Below are 22,058 nucleotides of genomic sequence, written 5' to 3'. Positions count from 1 at the left end.
AACTCCACTGCTCCTTGGAAATACTGATAGTTTGAAAGATTTGCTCAGTGTAAGTTAAAGGCAGCTCATTAAACAAACAAATGAGCTGTCCTTAGAGCAATCAGTATTTACTATTAACTGAACAGCACAGTAAATAATGAATTGCAGGTAAGGAACTACAGATAAGTATTTGCAGTGAATTCAAATTACTTGACTTAAGCCTGAGGCAGAGAAAAGCAAATAGAAAGGCAGAGCTAGAGGGAGGAGGGGGAGAGGAGAAGGGAGAGGAGGAGCTGCAAATGTAACATTTGTTGTAGCAATCCTCGTTCAGTTGTTGTGCAGAAGGAAGGTTTGCTGGGGCAATCTGGTGCTGCAGCCAAATCCCTGTGAGAACAAAGGGGGATGTGGAATTCCTGGGAAAAAGGAGAGGAGAAGGCTTGGGAGAGACCTTGTAGCAGATTTCCAGTGCCTGAGGGGGTTAGAAGAAGGCAGGAGAGGGACTTGGGGTAAGGGATGGAGGGACAGGAGACAGGGAATGGCTTCAATCTGACAGAGGGCAGGGATGGATGGGAGATTGGGAAGGAATCCCTGTGATGGTGAGGAGGGCTGGGATGGAATTCCCAGAGATGCTGTGGTGCCCCTGGATCCCTGGCAGTGTCCAAGGCCAGGCTGGACAGGGTTTGGAGCAGCCTGGGACAGTGGCAGGTGTCTCTGCCATGGCTGGGGTGGGATGGGATGACCTTCAAGGTCCCTTCTAACCCTGGAATTCTGTGACAATCAGGAGCCTGACCCAGCTTGGAGAGCAGGGCTGATGTTTTTCCCAAGGTCAGGGTTCTGCAGGTGGGTCCCTGGCACTCTCCTAGGCCAAGGCCAGGGCTGTGTTTTGGCAGCAGCCAGCCTGAAACCTGCCCAGGGCTGCCAAGAGCCTGCACAGCTCCCTCACTCATTCCTCCAAACTCCTTAGGCAGCAAATTGTTCATTTGCTAGGAACTGGCAGACGTTGGGAAGTTTGTTTGGAGTTTAATCGTGGCAGGATGGAGGGTTGTGCTGCTGAAGTTTGGGTGCTGGCTGGGCCTGGAGCCAGGCAGGATGGGCTGGCTGGGGATGGCTGAGATTGCTCACTAAGGGAGGGATTTGGGGTGTTTTTGGGTGCTGCAGGGGAGAGGGAAGGTTGGGGATTTAATCAGGATATCTGCAGTTTCACACGAGGCCTGGTGGGACAGCCAGGGGTGTGACAGCCATCCTGAGCACCTAAAGCTTGGCAGATCTGTCTCAGTGTCACCTGGAAAAGGTGAGCAGCTGGCCCAGGTCTGTGAGGGGAGGATGTGTCTCACCTGGTTCCCTCCTGAGCACCGACACTGTGGGTGAAGTGTTGGCATTCCCTGATCGCCATCCCAGCTGGGATATTGTCCTGCTGCTCCAGCAGGGATAGAAATCACAGAGTACAGGAGCAGGAGGCTCACCTTGCTGGGGAAATAACTCCACAAAGAGATTCCTGCTTGATCTGTGTCACCCCAGGGCTGCACCTCATGGAAACCCCTCCAGAACAAACCAAACAGCCGCGGGGAGATTCCCAAGTGGAGTTATCTCTGGATGTGCACAGGTCCACCCCGTGCTGGCTGCTTCCAAATGCTGCTGCTGTCAGCCCCAGCATTAGTATTCCAGCCAGGGAGAAAGGAGTGAGGTGCTAGACAGGCCGACTAATTACAGCAGCCTGCAGAGGCAAGTCGGGCTGTGCCACATGATAAAGGATATCCTGCTTCTTGGGAACGCTGCTGCTTTGCTCTGGCACTTCATTAAGGGGAAAAAAAGAAAAAAAAAAGGTGTGAGCTAATTGGTTTGGTTAAGGCATCGAGCTGTGCTCTTGATTTTTTTCTTGAATTTAATCTGAATTTATGAAATGCTTTGTAGCATTCACATGAAATGAAACTCGCTGTGCCCTCAGCTCCTGTTATCCCAGCTCCCTGCCTCTGGCTGGCATCCTGACCTGCCTGCTCCTGTCCCCAGAGCTGGCAGCAGATGGGGAGAGGAGGCTCTCGCTGCCACCAATGCACCATCTGCAGGCAGCAAGGCTGGGCAGGGTTTTATGAGCCCAAATCGCAATTCTGCATCCAGAGGGTTTTCTGTCAGAGCATCTGTTTTGCTGTGGATGGCACAGATCTGGAGCTGAGCGTGTGCCAGCAGCAGGTGAGGAGGGGGAGGGCTCATCCTGAGGTGACAGCAGCCATCAGGTGGCTGCTGGCTGGGGCTGCTGCGTGTCCTGGGTGTCCCCTGTGCTGTCACACAGCCCAGCCTTTGGCAGGCTCAGCTTTGGAAAGGTCCCTGGCTCATGAGGTACAGCCAGGAGAACTCAGACTGGGGGGGAATATTGATTGCAACAATCAGAACACACTGGTGTTGCCTGATTCTGCTTGATTTCCACCCAGCCACAGCCTGGGGGTACCATCTGAGCCTGTCCCCTGTCCCTGTTCCTGTCCCCTGTCTCTGTCCCTGTCCCTTGTCCCTGTCCCTGTTCCCTCCAGTGCCCTTCTGCAGAGCGAGGCCCTAAGCAGATTAGGCAGCTTCTTCCATCAGCAAATACTTAAAAGACATCTGGTTTTTAGCCTCATTTCTAAACAAATGAGGCTTATGGGATTATGGTGTCTGCCTCTCGCCCCTCTTTGGCCAATTTCAACCTTCACCAGGGGTTTTGGTCTCAGAGATGTGAGCTTGCAGCAAGTTTTCCTGGGCTGGAGGCTGTGTGAGCAGAAGCCATCCTGGAGGGAGGGTCACAGCACGAGTGGTGCTCATCTTGGAGTTGTTGTGAGAGGGAATGTGTGGGGGGAAAGGGGAAATCTCTGTGTTTTGTAGGGAAAAGCAGCCCTGAGGAGAAAAGCCTCCTGGGCTGGGGGTGTGGGATGTGTGGCTGAGCTCTCCCTGTGCTCCAGCTGTGCTGGGCAAGGACAGCCATGCCCAGTGCCACCTCCTGCTGTCCCCCATGCCAACTGCTCCCGTGAGCCTGGGATTGCTGTTCTGATCTCTGGGTTATGCAGGTGGGATGTGCAAAGATCCAGGAGCTGTGTGTGACCCCAGCTCAGCCTGGCAGTGCCATGTCCTTGTCCAGCTCTGCCTGCAGCTCTCTGCCATGGCAGGGACACCTTCCACTGTCCCAGGCTGCTCCAAGCCCTGTCCAGCCTGGCCTTGGACACTGCCAGGGGTCCAGGGGCAGCCACAGCTTCTCTGGGAATTCCATCCCAGCCCTTCCCACCCTCCCAGGGAGCAATTCCTTCCCAATATCCCATCTAAACCAGAATTCTCTCCTTCACTTCTCTGTGAATTGCACTTAAATGCTCATTAGAGCTGGATATGTCTCCTTTTTGCAGCTACACAACATTCTTGCCTTGTAATTCAGAACCTAAGGATGTCTAATGGAATCTGTAAAACCCACATAGAGTAGTTCTGGGACTGTTGGGGAAAAGCAAAGATTTCATATTCTGGTTCTTAGTAATGAACTAAATGAGATTGTGTCCTTCCTTGAGCATAAATGAAAGATAAAAGACAGATGAGATTTATGAACAAGGTCATTAGTGTACCAAATTTCTCTCATTAGATCTGTTACATTACTTTCCAACTTACACAACTCTCATTAGAAAAATTTATGAACTGGAATGATTACAAATACACCATATTCGGAACCATCCCCACTTTTAATTGCAAAACAACAACAAAAAAATAATTACACTTCTGTGCTACAATAGAGCTGTACTTTTGGGCATGTATTTCTTGCTAGAAATTGAAGGGGGATTGTTCTTGAAGCCAGGGGATGGGGGAAGAGGAAATTGGACCATTTAGTGCAATTCAGCTGCAAACCTGCAGCGTTGCTTTAATTTTATAACCTTGTCAGACCCAGGTTGATGTTGCAGGGTAACATTGCTGTTTGTTCTCCTCACCAGACTCCCACATCCCTCTGCCTGATCTGAAGTGACAGTGAGAGGAAGCAGAAGGTATCTCTCACTCTGTTTGGACTCCTTGTTTACAGAAGAGTGATGGAGATGCTATTAAGCACAAAAGGCATCACCATATGCCTGTTTTTCTTTGTATTGAGTTTGGCAGCAGCTATTGAAATACCATTATCAGGTGAGTTGTAGCTATTTGCTGTGCACTTTGCTTTTTTTGTTCCGTGCTCTTTTTCAGCTATCCCTGAAGGAGAAATATTAAATCCTCCTTTCCAGTTGTGTTCCATTTGGAATTTAATCTTGCCACAATGTGGCCTTTGGGAAATTCAGGTCTGATAAAAAGCTCAGCTGTCCTGTTTGGGGCTGCTGAAATGGAGTAGTGAAGTTGTCTAATAACAGCTCTCTGGTGTTTCCCATCCAACACAACACTTAGCTCCGAGGGTTTGGGTTTGTCCTTCAATTCCTCAAAGCAAAACTCTGCATTATTGGGGTTTATCAGTTATGGTGGGGAAAAATAAATAAGTAGACTTAAGGAATGGGAAATGTAGGCTCTTTTCAGGGTCTCAGGGTAGGACATGGGCCAGTTTCAGGGCATCCTGTGGATCTGCCATGAGCTGTTAGCACTCTGGAGGCTGCCAATAGCCCTGGCTGCAAAGGGGAAAATAACCAAGCAAGTTTATAAGATATTTTGTAAAACTATCCAAATTTGCATTGGGAAATTGAGGTTTTTTGTTCTTTTTTCAGGAAGGTACTGCAGTGGCTCCCTGTGTTTCAATAAGGCAAAAGTGGAGCTGTGGCTGTAAAGTGCAGCACAAACTCTCTGGGCATGCACTGCTTTTATGAACCTCCCCCAGGGAACCACCTAACCCTTAATTAGCTCTAATGAAGCGTTTTATATTTTAATAAAAGAGAGTTACTTCTCATCAGTGAAGCTGGTGGGCTTGGAACTGCTCAGCTTTGCAACCACTTGGTCTGACAAGCCATCACATTTTACTGCAGCTTTGAGCTCCCAGGACTTAAACCAGCACCCCGAGAGTGTGTTAATTCTCTTCCTGGCTGTTTATAACAATGGGATGATCCTATTATCCCCAGCTCCACTGCAGGGAACATTCTCCTTCCTCTGTTACACAGGCATTTGCCACACTTTAATTCCCTCAGAAAAAAGCAAAAAGTGAGTGCAACATCCTTGCGTGATGGTGCACTGCAGCCTGGGGCAGGCATTAAAGCAGCCTTGCAGTCCATGGGCTTTCCTGGCAGCTCTCTTCAGGATGGAGGCAGCAGTTTGCTACTTCATGTGTGTGCATCTGTGTCGGGATGAAAGCCAGTTCCTGACTTCATCTGGGAATAAATTTGCCACTCCACAGCCCCGTGCTTTGGCTTTAGCTCTGGCATGGTCCCAGCTCTGTCTGCCCCGGGTGGGTTTGGAGGGGAGGGAGTGAGGGTGGGCACTGTCCCTCTGCCAGGCATTTCTTTGCCCACTGAGGCAGTGACAGGGATCATTCTGGGGAGCAGGCAGTATTATCCACTCCAGGGAGGTGATGATCATCTTTTTCCCAAGGCAAGCCCTCACTTTTTACAGGAATCAGGCAATGCTGCCATTGTCCCTCTCCACTCGAGGGGAGCTCAGTCTGGCTGGAATGGCATTTTAACCCCAACCCTCTTTGTGCTCAGTTTCCCAGCTCCCAACCATCACAGAGCAATCCCACACCCAGGTTGCCTATCCCTTTGATGAGGACTTCACCATCAAATGTGAAGCCAGAGGAAACCCCCAGCCCACGTGAGTACTGCTTGGAGGAGCAAACAGAGCTCAGTTTGCTTTTAACCTTTGCCAGACACTGCTGTGGCTGTCAGGAGCTGCTGCACAATAATCTGCTCATCACCCTCAGTGGGGTTAAGGTTTGGCTTTCCATCCAGGCCATCCAGCTTTTGTTGCTCCATCACCTCCTCTCACCCTGTGAATAGATATCAACATGGTTTTGTTCACTGGGGGATGTTGCATTTCTCTGGCACGTGCCAAATTCGCCTGGTGATTTAAAAAAAAACCTTGTCAGGGTTGTGCTGTAAAACACAGGCTGTGTCATGATAATCAGAGGGGCCCAGCTGCCCCTGTGCCTCTGCCCCAGCAACCCTAAAAACACCAACCACGTTCAACTGGGTATTCAAACATCCCATTTGCATTTGATCAGATACCTTGTCTGCACCTAACATCAGCAGGGCCCTGGTGATGGTAAATAGACACATTCAGATAAATATCCACAGATAAGCTGTTTGCGTTTTACACCAGTGTGGAAAAAAGATTTTTAATGAAAATGTGATTAACAAGGGTGTAATAATAACTCAGTGAAAGCACCTCCTGAGGCTTTCACCACGGAATGGTGTTTGGGCGAAATGAATAGCTGGTTTGCACATCATTTTTACTTTTTAATCCTTCCCTTCTCCTTTCTCTGCACCACAATTTAAACTTGATCAGGGCATTGTTTTATTTCTATCCAGATGATTCGGTAGTTTTTAATTGAGCTCTGAATGGGGATTTGTAGCAGAGTAACAAATTCCCTTTGTTCCACTGTTTGTCGGTGCATCAGTGTAAAGTTTTAAATGATGTGATGGTGCCTGATAGGTGAGGGAATCCCAAATTCCTTCCATCCTGGAGTGAGGCAGTTTCACCAATACCACTGAAATGCCAAAACTAACAGTTTTGTTGACGTTAATTCATTCTCTTCAAAAAATAAAAAGAAAGGTACATCTTGCACTAAGTTGATGTTACACTATAATTTCCAGCTGTCTGATTTTAAATCAGTTTAAACAAATTTCAATGCATCTGAGAATTGCAGGTTCAGGAGCTGTGACAAATCCTTCAGCATTCATCAAAATCAGCAGCAGCTCATCCCCCCAGCAGCACCAAAACTACAAATGGTTCTGTGCTGAGGAGGAGCTCACTGGAATCATCTGTTTTTTCTGGTTCAGCCATGGCAGAGGGTGGGAAAAGCTCCTGTGGTTTCCTGTGCTCATTCTGCCATTCAACTCTCTCTTCTTGCACCAAGTTTTTCCTTTTATTTGGATAAAACCCTCCAATATTCACCCAATATTCACCCCTGGTTTAGTACCAAAAATTTCTCTGGGTCCATTGTAACATTTCTATTATTTTTCAGCTTTAACTGGACTAAGGATGGAAAACCATTTGATTTATCATCTGACCTGAGGATAGTCCCATCGAACAACTCTGGAACTTTTGTGATCCAAAACAGGGGAATCATCAACAATTTCCAGGGGAAATATCGCTGCTTTGCATCCAACATGCTGGGAACTGCCATGTCAGAGGAAATCGAGCTGATTGTTCCAAGTAAGGGCTTTGCTTTTGGTTTGAATTTATAATTTTTACTGGTGTTATTAAGATGAGAACTGTGCTTCCTCAGAATGAATGGGAAAGGAGAAGTCCCCAGGGTGCTGTATGGTAAAATATGGATTGACTGTTATTCGGTGAATATGCAAAGGAAAAACCTCTTGATTTTCTCCTTGGAATGATTTAATTTAATTCCTGGTTTTGAGGACAGAAGCCAAATCTGGATGCAGGATTTCAGACCACTGGACTATCAACTCCCACAGGTTATTACTGCAAAATAGCAATGGATGCAAATGTTGGAAAGCTCCAGGGAAAGTGATTTGATCAGCTGTGAGTTCATTAATCTGATGTCAGCAGCATTCAGGGTTTGGGTTAAATACTGATGGGGAGAAGAATAATTCCCTGGAACTGAATGGAAAACAAGCTTCAAAAGAGGGGAATTTTCAGTAGGGAAAATTACTGATCCTAGAAACTTGTCCTTCCATGCACAGAGGGGGAGAGAGGGGATTAGGGTTTGTAGATGTGGGATGAAATTTATGGAGAGAATCAGAAAATTATCAAGGTTGGCAAAGTCCTCTTCAGATCATCGAGTCCAACCCTTAACCCAGCCCTGCCAGGTCCAACCTAAACCATATCCCAAAGCTGACAAAACTGGTTTGTAGCAATCTATTTAATCCAAATCCATCCACCTGTCGTTTGGAATATGAGGACACGTTTTGGTCCTAAATTCTGGATTGGAACATATGAAATCAGAGGAGGAAAATCTGATGAAGAATCTTCCTGGTGAGAGTAGAAAGGACAAGAAGCTTCCCCAGCTCTGTGATGGAGCAGGGTGAGAATGTGGAGCAGATTTTAGGATGTAGTTCAGTGGCAGAGATGGAGAGAAGCAACAGTGCAGTGGAATTTTTTTTTGGTTTAGATCCTTCATTTCCAAGCTCCTGCAGTGTTTTGTTATTAATTATCTGTCAGCTCTGTGCACAGGTGGAATCCATGGGGCAGGAGATGCATCCACAGCCTTCTCAGCCCCACAGTGCCAGGAGATCTCTCCTGATGTCCAAAGATCACTTCTGGCAGCTCAACGCAGATGAAATGGGCTATAAAAACATGAAGAAACATTTTTGTCCTGTTTTTTTGCATAGGAAATAATCTTGAGAAGCATCAGAACACTTTGCAAGGGCTGGGAGGGAACTGCTGAGGATGCCATGGAAATGTATTTTATGAGTGCTCCTCATGAAAGACCTGCTTTATTTTCCTTCCATCCAGTTTCATGGATTGCTTTCCCCCTGGGGAAATCTCTTCCATGTTGCAGTGCACTGCACAGCAATCCCTGATGCCAGAGCTTGGTGTTTGGTGAGGAATTAGCAGAATTCCAGGTGCTGCTCTGGAGTTCAGTCTCCACCATCTCCCAGCTGTTTGAAAGGGGGAGCATTCCAGAGTGGAGGAGAGCAGCACAGGGGTTTGGGACAGCAATTGAGGTTTATTGAGCTGTTGGCTCCACAGGTAGGACAGTGCAGTGATGGCAGCTGGGGTCTGGGGCAGGAAGAGGAGAATTATGCAGTTAAACTTCAAACAGGACAGAGTTTTTTACTTTGGAAAAGAGTTTTTCACTCCCCAGGGCAGTGGGGTTAATGTGACTTCTCTGAAGCAAAATGTCTCAAACTCATTGCATTCCAGAGGAGTTAAAGTGCTCAGTGTCATGTTTGTCACCTCCAGCAGCAGAATATTCTGATACCTCAGTGCTACTGAACTCAAAAAGACGCTTGAAATGGAAAACAAGGAGTTGGTGTCTGTATTAGGGATTATTGAATCTGTATTCAGAGAGGATATTTTGTGCTTTTGATGAAAAACTGTCTGTAGTAGCTTAAGTAGATATTAAACATATTGGGAGTGGATGGCAACAAATTAATGGAGAGGTTGCAAACATGGCTGTGAGGAAATGCAGGGGGAATTTTAGTGCTAATATATGCAAAGTCCTAAACCCAGCAAGTAAATACATGGTACAGATGATGTATTAGAGGGATTTACCCAACCCACACATCTTTTAAAGCACATTTACTGCTATTAGACCCCTTCTGCCATCAATTCTTTCATTTACTAGTGCAGTGTAGATGCTGCAAATTACATCAGGATTCAGAGAGGAGCAGGAGGCACCTTTGATTTGCTGAAGTGCTGGATGCTCCACAACTGTGCCCTGGTGGAAGAGCTGCTGGTGCACAGATCTGCTGTAAATCAGGCCCTGGAGCAGGGGAGTTGGGGATAAATCACCTCTATTCACCCGTGGGTTTTGAGGCACAGCCTGGGCCATGTGAGATCACTCCCTGCATTCATGGGAATGATGCAGAGGTGGCAGAGCTGTGCCAGCTGCATTCAAGGCAGATGTAAAGCTCCTTGGCCAAGTCACCGTGCCAGGGAAGGGAAGAAAACCCCAGCAAGGCAGAGAGGGGCAGTTTGTTTCATAAATTACATTTACACTGCAGAAGCAGAATACTGGGCCTGTAAGGCTGCTGCTGAAAAGGAGAACAAAAGACTGTTTACTCACAGTAGTCATTGCAGGGAAGCAATGGAAATGTCAGCAGAGATGATCATTAAATCTCACCTACATAATGAAAACACCCCACCTCCCCTATATGGGATGACATTAAGGAGAGGGGGAAGAATGAGCTCTGAGGATCTCGGTGTGTTTGCAGCACTAACAAAGGCCAGATTGTTACAAGATACATTCAGCATGGAAATGAATTTAAATGGTGAGAACACAGACTTCAGCTCCCCTCCTCCAGCATTTCGGGAATCTGCTGCTTGAATTAGTTGAGAGCAGGCCCAATGCCAGGGGAAGGAGAAGAAGTACAGTTTAAACTTCTTTAATTAACTGTGCTGCAAAAGGCTCTTCATGGCAGACTGAGTTAGGATTTATGCTCGGTGTTTCTAAAGCTGCTGCTCCAAAAGACCAGAGATCTGAGGATGGAAATATTGGCTGCATGTGAAATCATCCAAAGGCAGGCTGTGCTCTGCCAGTGGTGTTAGTGCAAGAATTCCCAAAGAAAGCCAGAGCTGAGTAAATATTTCAGCACCCAGGTGTGAATATCCTGAAATCAGTGAAAGATACTGAGCTGTAACTGAAATGAGAGGTCTGGGTTTTGTGAAGGCTTTGGTGTAGCCTTTATGGAAGGGAAAACAAAAGAGAGAAATTCACTGAGATTTTGCAGGTGATGGGAATGAAATTGAACCCTCTTGCCTCTCAAGCCATGGCCTTTACCTGTGGCAGTTCTTCTGGCCACCTAAATACTTGGACTCGCTCTGATGCTTGCCTGTGGCCATCATTTTGAAAAGGATAATAGAGATTTACACAGAAAAAGCCTGTCAGTGATTCCATTCCACATCCTTGGGAGTAAATGATCTCCCAGCCATGCTCTTCCTGACAGCCAGACTTAGCTAACTTTTTCAATTTAAGGCAGCAATTAAAAAGTCCATAAATAAGCAGGATCATATCTCATAAACAGTTCAAAGGCTGCAATGGAAATTGCAGATTTAACTACTGCTGCTGCTCCGTGGATCAGAATAGCAATTGAGGCACAGAGATGAGCCCTGGAAGCTTCCCAAGATCAGGGACTGCAAGTCATGGTTGAGATTCCTTGATATGTTGGGCTGTTTGCTGGGCCAGATACAGATCTGTATGGAAAATCGTAATTGAATACTAATTAAAGGGTCTGAGGAGCTGGAAATTTCCAGGATATAAAATATCGTGAGTATTTCTGGTTTCTCTCACATTTCTTGTCCTATAAGAGTTTGTTTTCAAGGAAAAATATGAGAATGTCCATGATGGGTCAGGCTTAGGTTTCCTCTATCCCAGGACATCCCCATTAGAATCCACAAGGAAGATTATAAAACCAGACCTTGCCCTCACCACACAAATGCTGAGGTGTGAGTGTGGAACAGCCAGGGGAAGATGGAAATCTGCACTCCCACCTCCAGCTATGGAGAATCTCCTAAAATCCCACCGTGACTCCTCTTCAATACTCCTGGGAAAGGCTTTGCTGACTGAGGCTTTTTTCCTGATGAGGCTGCTCTCAAAAAACCAGAATTAAAGTGCTCTGACAGTGTGTGAACCATGGAAATGGAAGATTATCAGTGCCCTGGGTCATCTGTGTGAGGAGCCAGGAGCTGCTTAATCTCTGGGGTGACTCAAAGTTTAATGACTGAGCTGTGCTTGAGACCAGGCTGAAGGAAGTTAGGGGGGCTGGGAGAAAATCCCAAAATGAGCCTGGGTCCTTCCTCCTCCTCATCCCTTCAGAAAATGCAGATTCTCAGCCAAAGGAAAACAGGAGGGAGACCAACACAGTGCAATGAAAAAGGCTTAATTTGAGTTCAGCAGAGATTCAGACTCCACTCCCCATCACTACTCCAGGTTTGCTCAGGGATCCACTCAGGATATTTGTCCTACAGCTTGATCTTTGTCCTGCTGCTGAACACAGTGACTTCACACCATAACTGCATCAATCACAGCAATTTATTCCAGTTTCTGTGAGAATGGAGCCCATCCCATCTCCTATTTTACATGTTTTGGGGTGAAGTGTTGAGAAATTAAACCAAAGGAGAAGCATTTCTCCAGGTAACTTGTCCCTGAGATCCCTGGGGATTTTTCCTTTCTCAGAGTCACCCAATCCCACTGTTCTCCCCTGTGCTGTGGATATTTGGGATGCAGCACCAGAGCAGTGCTGGATTCTCTGTCCCCTCTCATCACATCCCTGGGAGGACAATTCCATGGGAGATTTCAGTGCTGTCACTGCAGAAACATCCCCTGCCTGTGGATTTCACAGTGGCCATGAGCTGTGCTGAGAACTTTTCCGTGGCACAATTAATTTTGGGTGATGCTTGTGAGTTTAATTGAGCTGTGATAGTTTCTGTGATCAGCCACAAATCAGTGGTGATTGATTCTGCAATATCCTCTAATTAGAACATGGGAGCACTGCAAAAAAAAAATCCAAAATATTGCCTGTATAGACATACTGAAGATTGATGTGCAAAATGTGAAGTCTGATGTGACAGAAGCTTTTTATTTTTAATAAATCAGAATTCAGAAGCAGGCATTTTTCTAGTCAGTGAGACCAGTGGGACCCCAGCAAAAAAAAATATGCTTGTCAGAAGGTTTGCCTCAGGAATTTATCATGAGTTTTCATCTCTTGCAAAGCTTCAAGGATTAAACCACTCAAATTTATCCATCATGAGGGGGAAAATCAAAGTTTTTCAGTGCTTTTCATGGCAAACTAAGGAAAAAAAACCAGCATGGAAGGACCCAAAAGCCCTGATCACCTGTGGTGCAAATACTTGTTGGAGGTGGAGGACATTTGGGGTCAAATTGCTGCTTCCCCCAGTGAAGTCCAGCTGCCAACATCTGGACCTCGTGTTGGAGATGAATGTCTGTGCTGCCAGCTAATGACACTGAGAGCATGACTTGTCACTGTCCCCTGGTGGGAATCACTAAATTTCTGTATAATTCTGTAATTACTGGCTACAGAAATTCACCAGTGGTTGTGGCACCCAGCTGGGATACCAGAAACCCAGATTGGGTTGTGCTAAATGAGGCAAAAAATGGCTTTGAACAAGGGGTTCTAATGTCCTGAATAAGTGATCCCATATTAGTCCATTTGCTGCTCTCTTTGCTTTGGTCACAAATCCCTTATCCTTCACCTGATCCTGCTTACCTAAAGTTTTATTGTGAGTGAAGTGCTTTGGGGAATAAATAAGCTTTGGATGAAGAAATTGGCTTTTTCCTGCAGGAAAATATTCCACCTCTGCAGTCAGCAGATGTGTTTTGCTGGGTTTGAAGGCTGCAGGTTACTGAATGTAGTGGATATGAATATGCAGCTCTTTTTTTTCTACCTGAAATTTCACCTACAGGGCGGGTGATGCTCATTAGCTGCATTTTGCCTCTCCTAAGAATTCATCACCCTATTAATAACCCTCCTGGAGATAAAAATCTCTGCACAGTCTGCACTCAGGCAATCAGCACTGGGGTGATTGCTTCTTTTCATGTTTACTAACCCTGAGATGTGGAAAGAGTCCTCAGAGTCCTGCTCCTTGCCTTTCCACCCTCTATTTTCCTTTGCCTCCTGCCCTGTGATGCTGCAGATTCCCTGCTGGAGCACTGATGTCTCAGGCTGTGACATCTCTCCTGTCCTGCCTTGGGCACCAGGATGGTGATGTTGGCTCTGCCTGTTTGGCTCTGCCCAGCCAGGACGTTCTCCATCTTTTTTTCAGTTTGTTTGCTGCTAATTCTGCACCTGCAGTGAAACTTTGGCCAGTTTGAACCTGCCTGAAATGAGAGCAGGAGGAGATGTCAGCCCTGAAACTGCCTGAGCTCAGTTCCTTCAGGGAGTGATTCCATTTTGATTTCTCTGGGATCATCTCTGAGCTGAGCCTCCAGCCCAGCTCTGCTCCACATTTTCTCAGTGACATTTTGGGCATCCAAAATTGCCCCAAATTGTTAGTTGCCCAGGTTTGCCAAGCACAGTTCAGGCTTTGAGCAAAATGCTGGCATCAGGTGCTGTGGGTGATGAAACATTGATCCATTTTTACCCAAATTTAACCCAACTAGGGCAGCCCTGTGCAAGCTCTGTGCAAAACTGGTCCTCCCTGCACCCCAATCCTCCTGATGGCTGCAGGAATCCCTGGCTGAGTTCCACACCTGGGGGCACAAGGAGGCACCAGAGGCTTCACAGCAGCTTTCCTGTGATCATGGGGTGGAGGAGAGCTGGGAGAACTCCAGGCATGAGGTGGAGCAGCTCCCTGATGTCTTTCCTCAACCTGGGGTTCCCATTTCAGCTGCTGTTTTCCAGAACTTTCCACACTTCCAGGCCAGGGAACTCTTCACTTGTCCCTTCCAGGCAGCACAAACGAGCTAAAGAAAGAGTTTGGACAGAAATGCATTAGAATAAAGCCAAAGCAAGGCACAGGACATCCCAAATGAGTGTTAAACATCATTCAGTGCCTGGCTTTGGACAGGATGATCCAAGGGCTTTTTGAATGTAGGAATTCCTACTCTGAGTGCCCCAGAATTTCCTTCTCTGGGTAAATCACATCCTACTCTTTCTAAATTAGAGTAGGAATTAAAAGGCAGAGGATGCAAAGGATGATGGAAAGGTAAATATTTTATTAAAACTGTATTAAGGGAGAAACAAAAGGCAAGATTTCAAAAGGCACCAATAAAAGAGGAATTTCTTTTCCCTTTTCTCTGCAGGTATACCAAAATTCCCCAAAGAAAAAATCGAGCCTCTGGATGTGGAGCATGGAGACTCTGTGATCCTGCACTGCAACCCCCCGAAAGGCATCCCACCTCTGCATATCTACTGGATGAATATTGGTAAGTAAATGGGTTTTGTGCAATTCTGGGGCTCAAAACATTTGTCTTCCAAAGCAGTTCCACTGCAGATTCATCATGGAGGGGAATGGTATTTGTGCAGGAGTGTGGGAGAAATATCTGGATGTTGAAAAACAAAATGGAAAAATGGAGATCTGGTTTTGCATGACCCAGAGTTAAATTATAGAGTGCATTGGCACAACATCTCAGTAAATATGAGACACCAAAAAATTTATATGTTGGTAATGAGTGTGCCAGTGATGAGGAGTTCTGCATTTACAGGAGAAAGGACAAACATATCAGTATGTTATTTCTATCATTGCTATTTTCCTCTTTCCACAAAGTAATGGTTGATTTATGATTCTAAGGGAAAATTAATGCCCCAGGTGTATATATAAGTAGTTCCTTGTGGGTTTCTGTCCCATTATTGTGCTGTGCTTGTGTTCTGCAGGAATTTCTGGCTGCATTTAGGAATTTTTTTTTGCATCTGGGATTTTTGGGAACCAAAATACCTTTTCTTTTTAATATCAATTTTTCCTTATCAATTCTTTCTCACCTATGTTATATACAGGCACATATTCCTATATAAAAATACCTATTATCAGTTGTATATTGGGCATTTCTCTCTTTGAAATCCCAGTTCCATTCTGCATCTGAAGCCCACCAGGGGAGCATTCCGAGCCTCGTTGGTGAAACATCCCTTCATCATTCCCACCTCACCATTCTTTTCCTTTACCAGATTTGCAGCACATCCCACAGGATGAAAGAGTCTCCATGAGCCTGAAGGGAGATCTCTACTTTGCCAACGTGGAGGAGAGTGACAGCAGGAGTGACTATTGCTGCTTTGCAGCTTTCCCCAGGCTCAGGACCATCGTGCAGAAGATGCCGATGACACTGAAGGTTTCCCGCTGTAAGTCTGGCCATCAGTTCTGTTTGCTGCTGATTTCTGAGCTCTCCAGGCAGCAGGACATGCAGATCTGTGCCCTGGCTCTCTGCTTTCTTTTTTCTCTTTTTTCTCTCAAGAAAAAAACATGTTGCTGAGTTTATTTCCTGCTTTATTAACCTCGTTCTTCAGGCTGAATTTCACTGGTAAAAGCTTCTTGCAGTTGTCAGACCCCAAAGGTGCTCCATCCTTCCTGCTGCTGTCCCCACAGTGAAAGGCAAGGATGCTCTGGGGAAATCTGCTGCTCTGGAGTGCAGCAGGTCACCCAGGAATGGCATTTACTGGGTTTTGAGGGTTTTGTGTTGCTGCCTCCTCCCTGGGCAAAGCCTGGTTTGTTGCAGCTGCAGCAATGAGGTTGGAAAAATGAGGATTTTCCAGGTCTTTGCAGGCAGCCTGGAGCATCAGTAGTGACACAAGAGATGTTTCTATTTCCTCAGTGAAATCATGTGCAGGGAATAGAAGATTTCAGTTGTCCATTAAAACTTCTGATCTTTCCAGCCTGTGCAGCCCAGAAAACCAAGAAGAACTTTTTTTTCATGCGTGAAACCTTCATATTTCACACGTGATTTTGAGAGTTTTCTTGTTGGGATAAAAGCATAAAGGATTAATAGTGGCTTTGTGTGCTTTAGTGCTTGCTGAGATGGTAGCTTGGGATAATAATTGTGAGAAATGCATCCAAATTAAATGTTTCTCTCCGTGGCTTTTCAAATGAGTTCAGTCCCCTACACATGCACACAGAGATTAGAGAAAAATGAGATGGGTTTTGGCTGCTGCTAGCCCTGGAAGTGGCCCAAAAACCCACTTCAGTGTGTCCACCTTGTCATCAAAGCCACAGGACTTGGTCCAGGGAAAAATGAGAGGCATGAACTGCAAGGGTTCTGTAAACTCAGCCTGCCATTGCCCTCTCTGATCTGTGCCGAGTCCCTGGGGAGGGACTGTATTAAAAATAAATAGATAGGAAAGAAATTAAGCAATAAGAAACAAGAGAATGGATAAATTTTATAACATTTCTCTTTAGTGGATACTTAGGAATTCGAGATTTTTATTGCTATAGCTAGCAAGGATGAATTGCTGATTATATCACCCGTGAAGTATTTGGCAGAATAACACAAACCTTTAAAGCATTTTCATTGTATTTTCAATGCTCATCTCTTGCTTTCCTTTACGTTTTTCATTCTTTCTTTCTTTTGGGGCAGAAACTGGGGGAGGTGGGGAAGGGGCATGGTTTTGTTTTGGTTGATTTATGGTTTCTTTTGATTCTGTCTCAACGCCGCATGTTTGTTTGGTTGTCATTTTTATTTATTTCAGTAAAGCATGCTAATGACTCAGCCTCACCTAACGCTGCTGTTACTAAGGGTGAGTTGAATGCATCTGTTTTTTTAAGCCTTTAAACTGAGAATCCACCAGCTCAGGTGAAATGGGAGCTGGTAAAAGTAAAAAACACATCACAAAAGCCACTTGATTGCAATGGGATGGATTGAAGTGGTCCAGGGAGGACAATCGGCTCATCTTGTAGTTTTTGAGAGAAATCTGCAGGGTTTTTAACAAAAAAGGTAGTTTTTCTTGAGAAAGGAGCATTCATGCTTTGTAAGGAGGTTGATGTCTTGGGGTTTTGGTGTTATCAGTTCAGAGCAGGAGCCTGAGCTGCATGCTCCAGCTCTTTCTGGCAGTTAAGAGGACTCTGGGATTAGGCAGCCAGGATTTGACACGAATTTATATCCCACGGATCCCCTTGGGGCTGCACTGCTCCAGCATCAGCTCAGGGTGTGGATTTGTGGAACTTTGGGTGCCCTGAGCTGTCCCCAGTGATGGGAGGTGGCTCTCTGTCATCAGCACAGGTGACACTGCAGGAAAGTCCTTCCCATCCTGGGATTCCCATCTCCAGGGCTTTGTGTGCCTCTCTGGGGAGCAAATCCTGACAATGTCCTGCTCCATTCCCATCCTGACAATGTCCTGCTCCATTCCCATCTCCAGGGCTTTGTGTGCCTCTCCATGGAGCAGATCCTGGCAATGTCCTGCTCTCCATGCAGGCAGAGTGGGTGAGCCAGGAGGCAGCTGGTGGCTATTCCTGCAATTCTCCACCCAGCTCCTTTTGGTTCAAATATACAAAATTTAGAGTCTGCAGCTCTTGACTCTTCATTTCTTCGGCTAAATTGCTTCCGAGAGTCTCTGCCTTCTGAAAAGCCCAATTTTAACCTCCTCAAGGAGCTTTTTTTGCCAGACAAGCACAGAGGTTTCTAAAAAGGAGGTTATCCTGGGCTGGATAACTCGGAGCACTCATCACTCCTCCAGCCTTTGCCTGGGAGCAGCACCAGCAGGGTTTGTGCTCAGTGACTTCACTCCAGGAGCAGTTTTTCCCTGGAAGGGATGGCTGAACTCCTGCTGGGAAGGGGCTTGGCTGCTTCTGGCAGATGGAAATGTGTCCAGAGCATTCTGCTGCAGCCCAGGGCACTGCTGACACAGATCTGCAGAGATACAAAGCGAAGGGAAATCAAAATTAAAAATGAGAAAATGGTTCTGAGAGATCTATGTGGGTTTTTACCAACTCATCCCTATCTGGCTATTTTTGAGGAACTAGCACCATTTGGGGACTGATTCATTACTGTGCTAATTGTTAGGATGGTGATGACTGGGCATCACTAAACTCTGCATTTTTCATCCTAAAACCCTTGTTTGGCAGGCTGGGACAAATGGGCTGCTGGAATCAATTGCAGTTCAATCTTGTTTTAGTATTTTAAAAGTCATCCTTGCAAATTGTAGCTCCATTAACTGTAGATTTAATAACGGGAGCAAGAAGGACCATTCTGTGGGAGGCTCAAGTGGGGTTTCATCTGGGCTTTAAAAGATGATGGATTCAGTGCAGAAGAAAGTGTGGAACAGAAGATCAGGAATTGAGAGGATCAGACAGCCTGAGGGGTGACAGGCAGGGCCAGTGCTTGAAAAACAAGACAAAAAACTGTAGGAAAAGGGCTTTCAGCAGCACTGCTGCCTGTTGCTATCACTGTGCCTCCCTTCTGACTGTTATCAGGAGAAATAAGGGTTCCTGCTTTAGTCTCCAATAAATAAATTTTAAAAAATGGCACAAATCGATGTCAGAAACCTTCTGGCAGCAGTGATGTTTGTGGCATTTTTGAAGGATAAGGCTTTGAGATTTCCCACCTAACTTCTCTTTCATTTTATCTTTCAGCAAATTTTATCAAGGAAAGGAAACCCAAACTGCTGATCCCTCCTGAATCTGCTGGCAGTAGCTCATCAGTCACTGTCATCAAGGGAGGTGTCCTGCTCCTCGAGTGTATTGCTGAAGGGCTGTGAGTAATGAAAATGCTGCACAAACTTAATCACCTTTGCAGGTGGAAATGAGCAAAGGAAAAGGGATATTGCAAATTAGGCGAGTTTCAAATGGAACTCCTGTGCAGAGCTTTTTGTAGCTGTAAAGCAGCACAGAGTGCATGCAACATTGCTGTGTTGGTTATTGCTGTAGCTTGTAAACAAATTATTAAGCATGGTAAGTATGGATTTCTTTTTTTTGCTGTTATGTTAAAAAAATTGAAATTTTTTCAGTAGTTCTATTTTTGAGATGTTAAAAACCTAAACAGTATCAGCATCAGCTTCTGTGCTTTGGTTCACAACCTGTAAAGTTGTTGTTTTTTTCTGGTTTTGCCAATTCAGTGTTGGTTCGATGATCAAAATTATTGAAGATTTTCCAGGTATGAGATCTCAGGTTTTTAGAAGCAAAGTTCTTGAGTGATTTAATACAAGACATCCTTCAAGGAATGGTTAGGTGATTGAGGGAAAAATCCTCAGGAGATGCTGGCTCAGGAATGAAGGTGAACCTGGCTGCTGGCTGTGTCCATTCCCAGCATCCAGAATTTCCAGAAAGGATGTTCATTCCGTGGTGTTTGTGGATAACAGGATATCAGGGAACAAATCCATGCCTGTGGAGGAATACAGTGAGTTAGAATCAGCTGTATTGGGGTGATCCTGCTAAAACCAAACCTTGGACACTTCAGGGATCATGGGGCAGCCACAGCTCCTTTGGGTGCTCCATCCTCCCAGGGAGGAGTTTTTTTCCCCCTAATATCCCATCTAAACGTTCTCTCAGGGTGAATCCATTCCCCTTTTCCTGCCACTCCAGGCTCTTTTAAATAATCTCTCTCTCCACCTTGCAGACTCCCTTCTGGTGGTAAAAGGGCTATTTTAACCCATGGGGAAGGGTTAAAATAGATGGTTTGTGATAGGAAATCAGGATGGTTTTGTTCCTTTTTGCAAATAGCAGAGGACAGGACAGGGTAAGTCAGGAAAGGGACTGGGCAATAACTGCTGAGTGCCACCCTGCAAGGAGCTGTGATTGCCTTGCCAGCCTGTCCTGCTGCTCTAACTCACCCAGACACCGACCCTGCTCTGCTCCCCCAGCTCCCCACACTTCCCCATCAGCCTGTCAGTGCAATAGTCGAGTTGCCACCAGAGAAACAGAAAATCTGTGTCCCCACTAAACCCTCAGTGACAGAAGAGTCCCTTCTGGTTTGAGTTTTGTGCAGAGCAGAGCTTTAAATCTCCATCCCCTCTGCTTCTCACGGAGATCATTCCTGCTGAAGGCTCTGCAATTATATTCCTTCTTTGAAATTCCAAAGTCAGGATATTTATCTGCCTGCACATGCTTAGGGTGTTTTATTTTTCCATATGGACTTGAAAGGGCATTGCTGGTGGAAGCTGGCAGGGAGTGGAGTTGGCATTTCTGAGAGGAGGGGAATTACTTGTCTCTGTTGGATCCACTCCAGGTATCTGCAGTGAGTTTTGCTTCCCTCTTGCAACACTTCTTGTCTCATTCATTCCCCAGCAGGTGAATCTGCCAGCCCACAAACCTCCCCAAATCCACAGCTCTGATTTTAGAGGGTTATCAAGGGGTTGAATAGGCAAATCACCTTGGAAATACTCAAATATGAATTAATATCATATATGAGAAGAGACAGCCAGAAATGTCTTTCTGTTGCTTTGGAAAAAGGTGAAGAGAAGGAAATATTTTTTGTTTCACTCAAAATTTTTCCAGAAAGCTCTTTTAAGTATCAATTTTTGAACAAAAAGGGTTTTTTTTTAAACTAGTCACTTCTGAAAAAGCACAAGGTACTTCTTTGTCTTATCACCAAGCCCACAGTTGCACTGAAATCCTTCAGAAATGCAATTTGTAGAACCAAATGTAATTTTTACTCGGTAAAATTCCCCTTTTCAGCAGAAAAATGATCAGCTCTGCCTCGTGCCTGCCAATCCATCCTGCCAAATGTCCACAGCCCATGGAAGCGGATTTCAAGGAACTCAGCTCAGGGGCACCCGACTGCAAAATAGGGAATTAAATCCATTTCCAATCTGTCATTTATTTGAAGATTTGTACCCTGAGCAGTGGCAGTGTCAGGGGGGCACTGCCTGGGTGCAGCACAGAGCTGGCTGTGGGACAGGAGTGGGATGAAGATGACTTTTTGGGGGAAATAATGGGATTTTTGCAGGGCTGTGCTCGTGGAACACCAGAATTTCTGGGCACCTGGGATGTTGTTCCTCCTGCCTGGGCGCTGAGCCCAGTGACAGATGGGCACAGAGGAAGCAGCTCTGTGTGTCCTGGGCGGTGTTGGGGTCGCTGAGCCCAGCTGGGGACACACAGACAGCGTCTGTCCCCAAGTCTGTGTCACTGTCGGGGCTTTCTGAGGGTGGGAAAGGCATTCTGGCCACGTCCAGAGGCAGGCAGGGAGGGAGGGAGGCACTGCAGGGAGGTCTGTCCCTCCTGGCTGTCCTCAGGTGCCCTTTTGGGGCAGGATGGAAGGAGAACCAGCCCCATTCTCACTGTCCATGCCAAGGCACAGCCCAGGGATTCAGCCTCGTGCTTTGCCCTGTGCAGATCCCACTTCCAGGGGCTGTGCTGGTCAAGGAGCACTACAGAGCAGTTGGAGTCTGAAATACAACCCTCAGATACCCCAGAGTTTCAAAAGGGCTCAAAATGCTCTAAAAACTTCACCTGGCAAACCCCAGCTGTGAACTCCATTACAGCTTTACAGCAGCTTTGTATTTAACTCCAAATCTTTTCTTTTTTCCCTCTGTTCTCAGCCCAACTCCTCATCTCAGCTGGGTCAAGGTCACTGGGAACATGCCCAAGGATGAGCCAGAGACAGAGAATTTTGGGAAGATCCTGAAGATTGACCAAGTGACAGCAGCTGATGAGGGAACTTACCAGTGCACAGCCAGCAACCACATGGGCAGGGCCAGGCATGAGTTCCATGTGCACGTGGAAGGTGATCAGTCCTCTTTAATAAAATTGTTGGTTTGGGACAAAAAAGTTGGGAAAGGGAAGGGAAGGAGGCCCTTTGTTAATGTGGCTCAGGCAACTCTTTCAATTTGTGCTGCCCTATTCAGTTTGGGGAGGTTTGCACAAAGTAGCACCTCAAAAATAACAAAAAAAATTTAAATAATGCTTTTTTTTTTTTTCTCCCCTGAACCATGAAGGCTTTAAAAAGTGGTGAACAA

General features: G+C 46.0%; 1 protein-coding gene across 6 annotated transcripts in view; it reads left to right on the top strand.

The window, feature by feature from the left end:
* CHL1 (cell adhesion molecule L1 like) overlaps window positions 1-22,058 on the top strand; it is a 115,767-nt gene that overhangs the window by 63,409 nt on the left and 30,300 nt on the right. For 5 of the 6 annotated variants that reach the window (XR_014854680.1, XM_085072265.1, XM_085072268.1 and 2 more), the window contains 8 exons: window positions 3,912-4,095; window positions 5,586-5,691; window positions 7,064-7,254; window positions 14,489-14,611; window positions 15,348-15,518; window positions 16,860-16,907; window positions 18,739-18,859; window positions 21,642-21,826. Coding sequence is in view for 5 of the 6 variants with exons in the window: in XM_085072265.1 (XP_084928391.1) it covers window positions 4,005-4,095; window positions 5,586-5,691; window positions 7,064-7,254; window positions 14,489-14,611; window positions 15,348-15,518; window positions 16,860-16,907; window positions 18,739-18,859; window positions 21,642-21,826 (1,036 nt within the window). In the remaining variant the exon portion in view is untranslated. The remainder of the gene's footprint in view (window positions 1-3,911; window positions 4,096-5,585; window positions 5,692-7,063; window positions 7,255-14,488; window positions 14,612-15,347; window positions 15,519-16,859; window positions 16,908-18,738; window positions 18,860-21,641; window positions 21,827-22,058) is intronic. The other variant, XM_085072267.1, reaches the window with a different exon arrangement.

This window comes from Lichenostomus cassidix, chromosome 12, assembly GCF_008360975.1.
Source record: "Lichenostomus cassidix isolate B80296 chromosome 12, HeHo_3.0, whole genome shotgun sequence".
In the NCBI taxonomy this organism is placed as follows: Eukaryota; Metazoa; Chordata; class Aves; order Passeriformes; family Meliphagidae; genus Lichenostomus; species Lichenostomus cassidix.
This window is presented reverse-complemented; position numbering and strand designations above follow the sequence as displayed.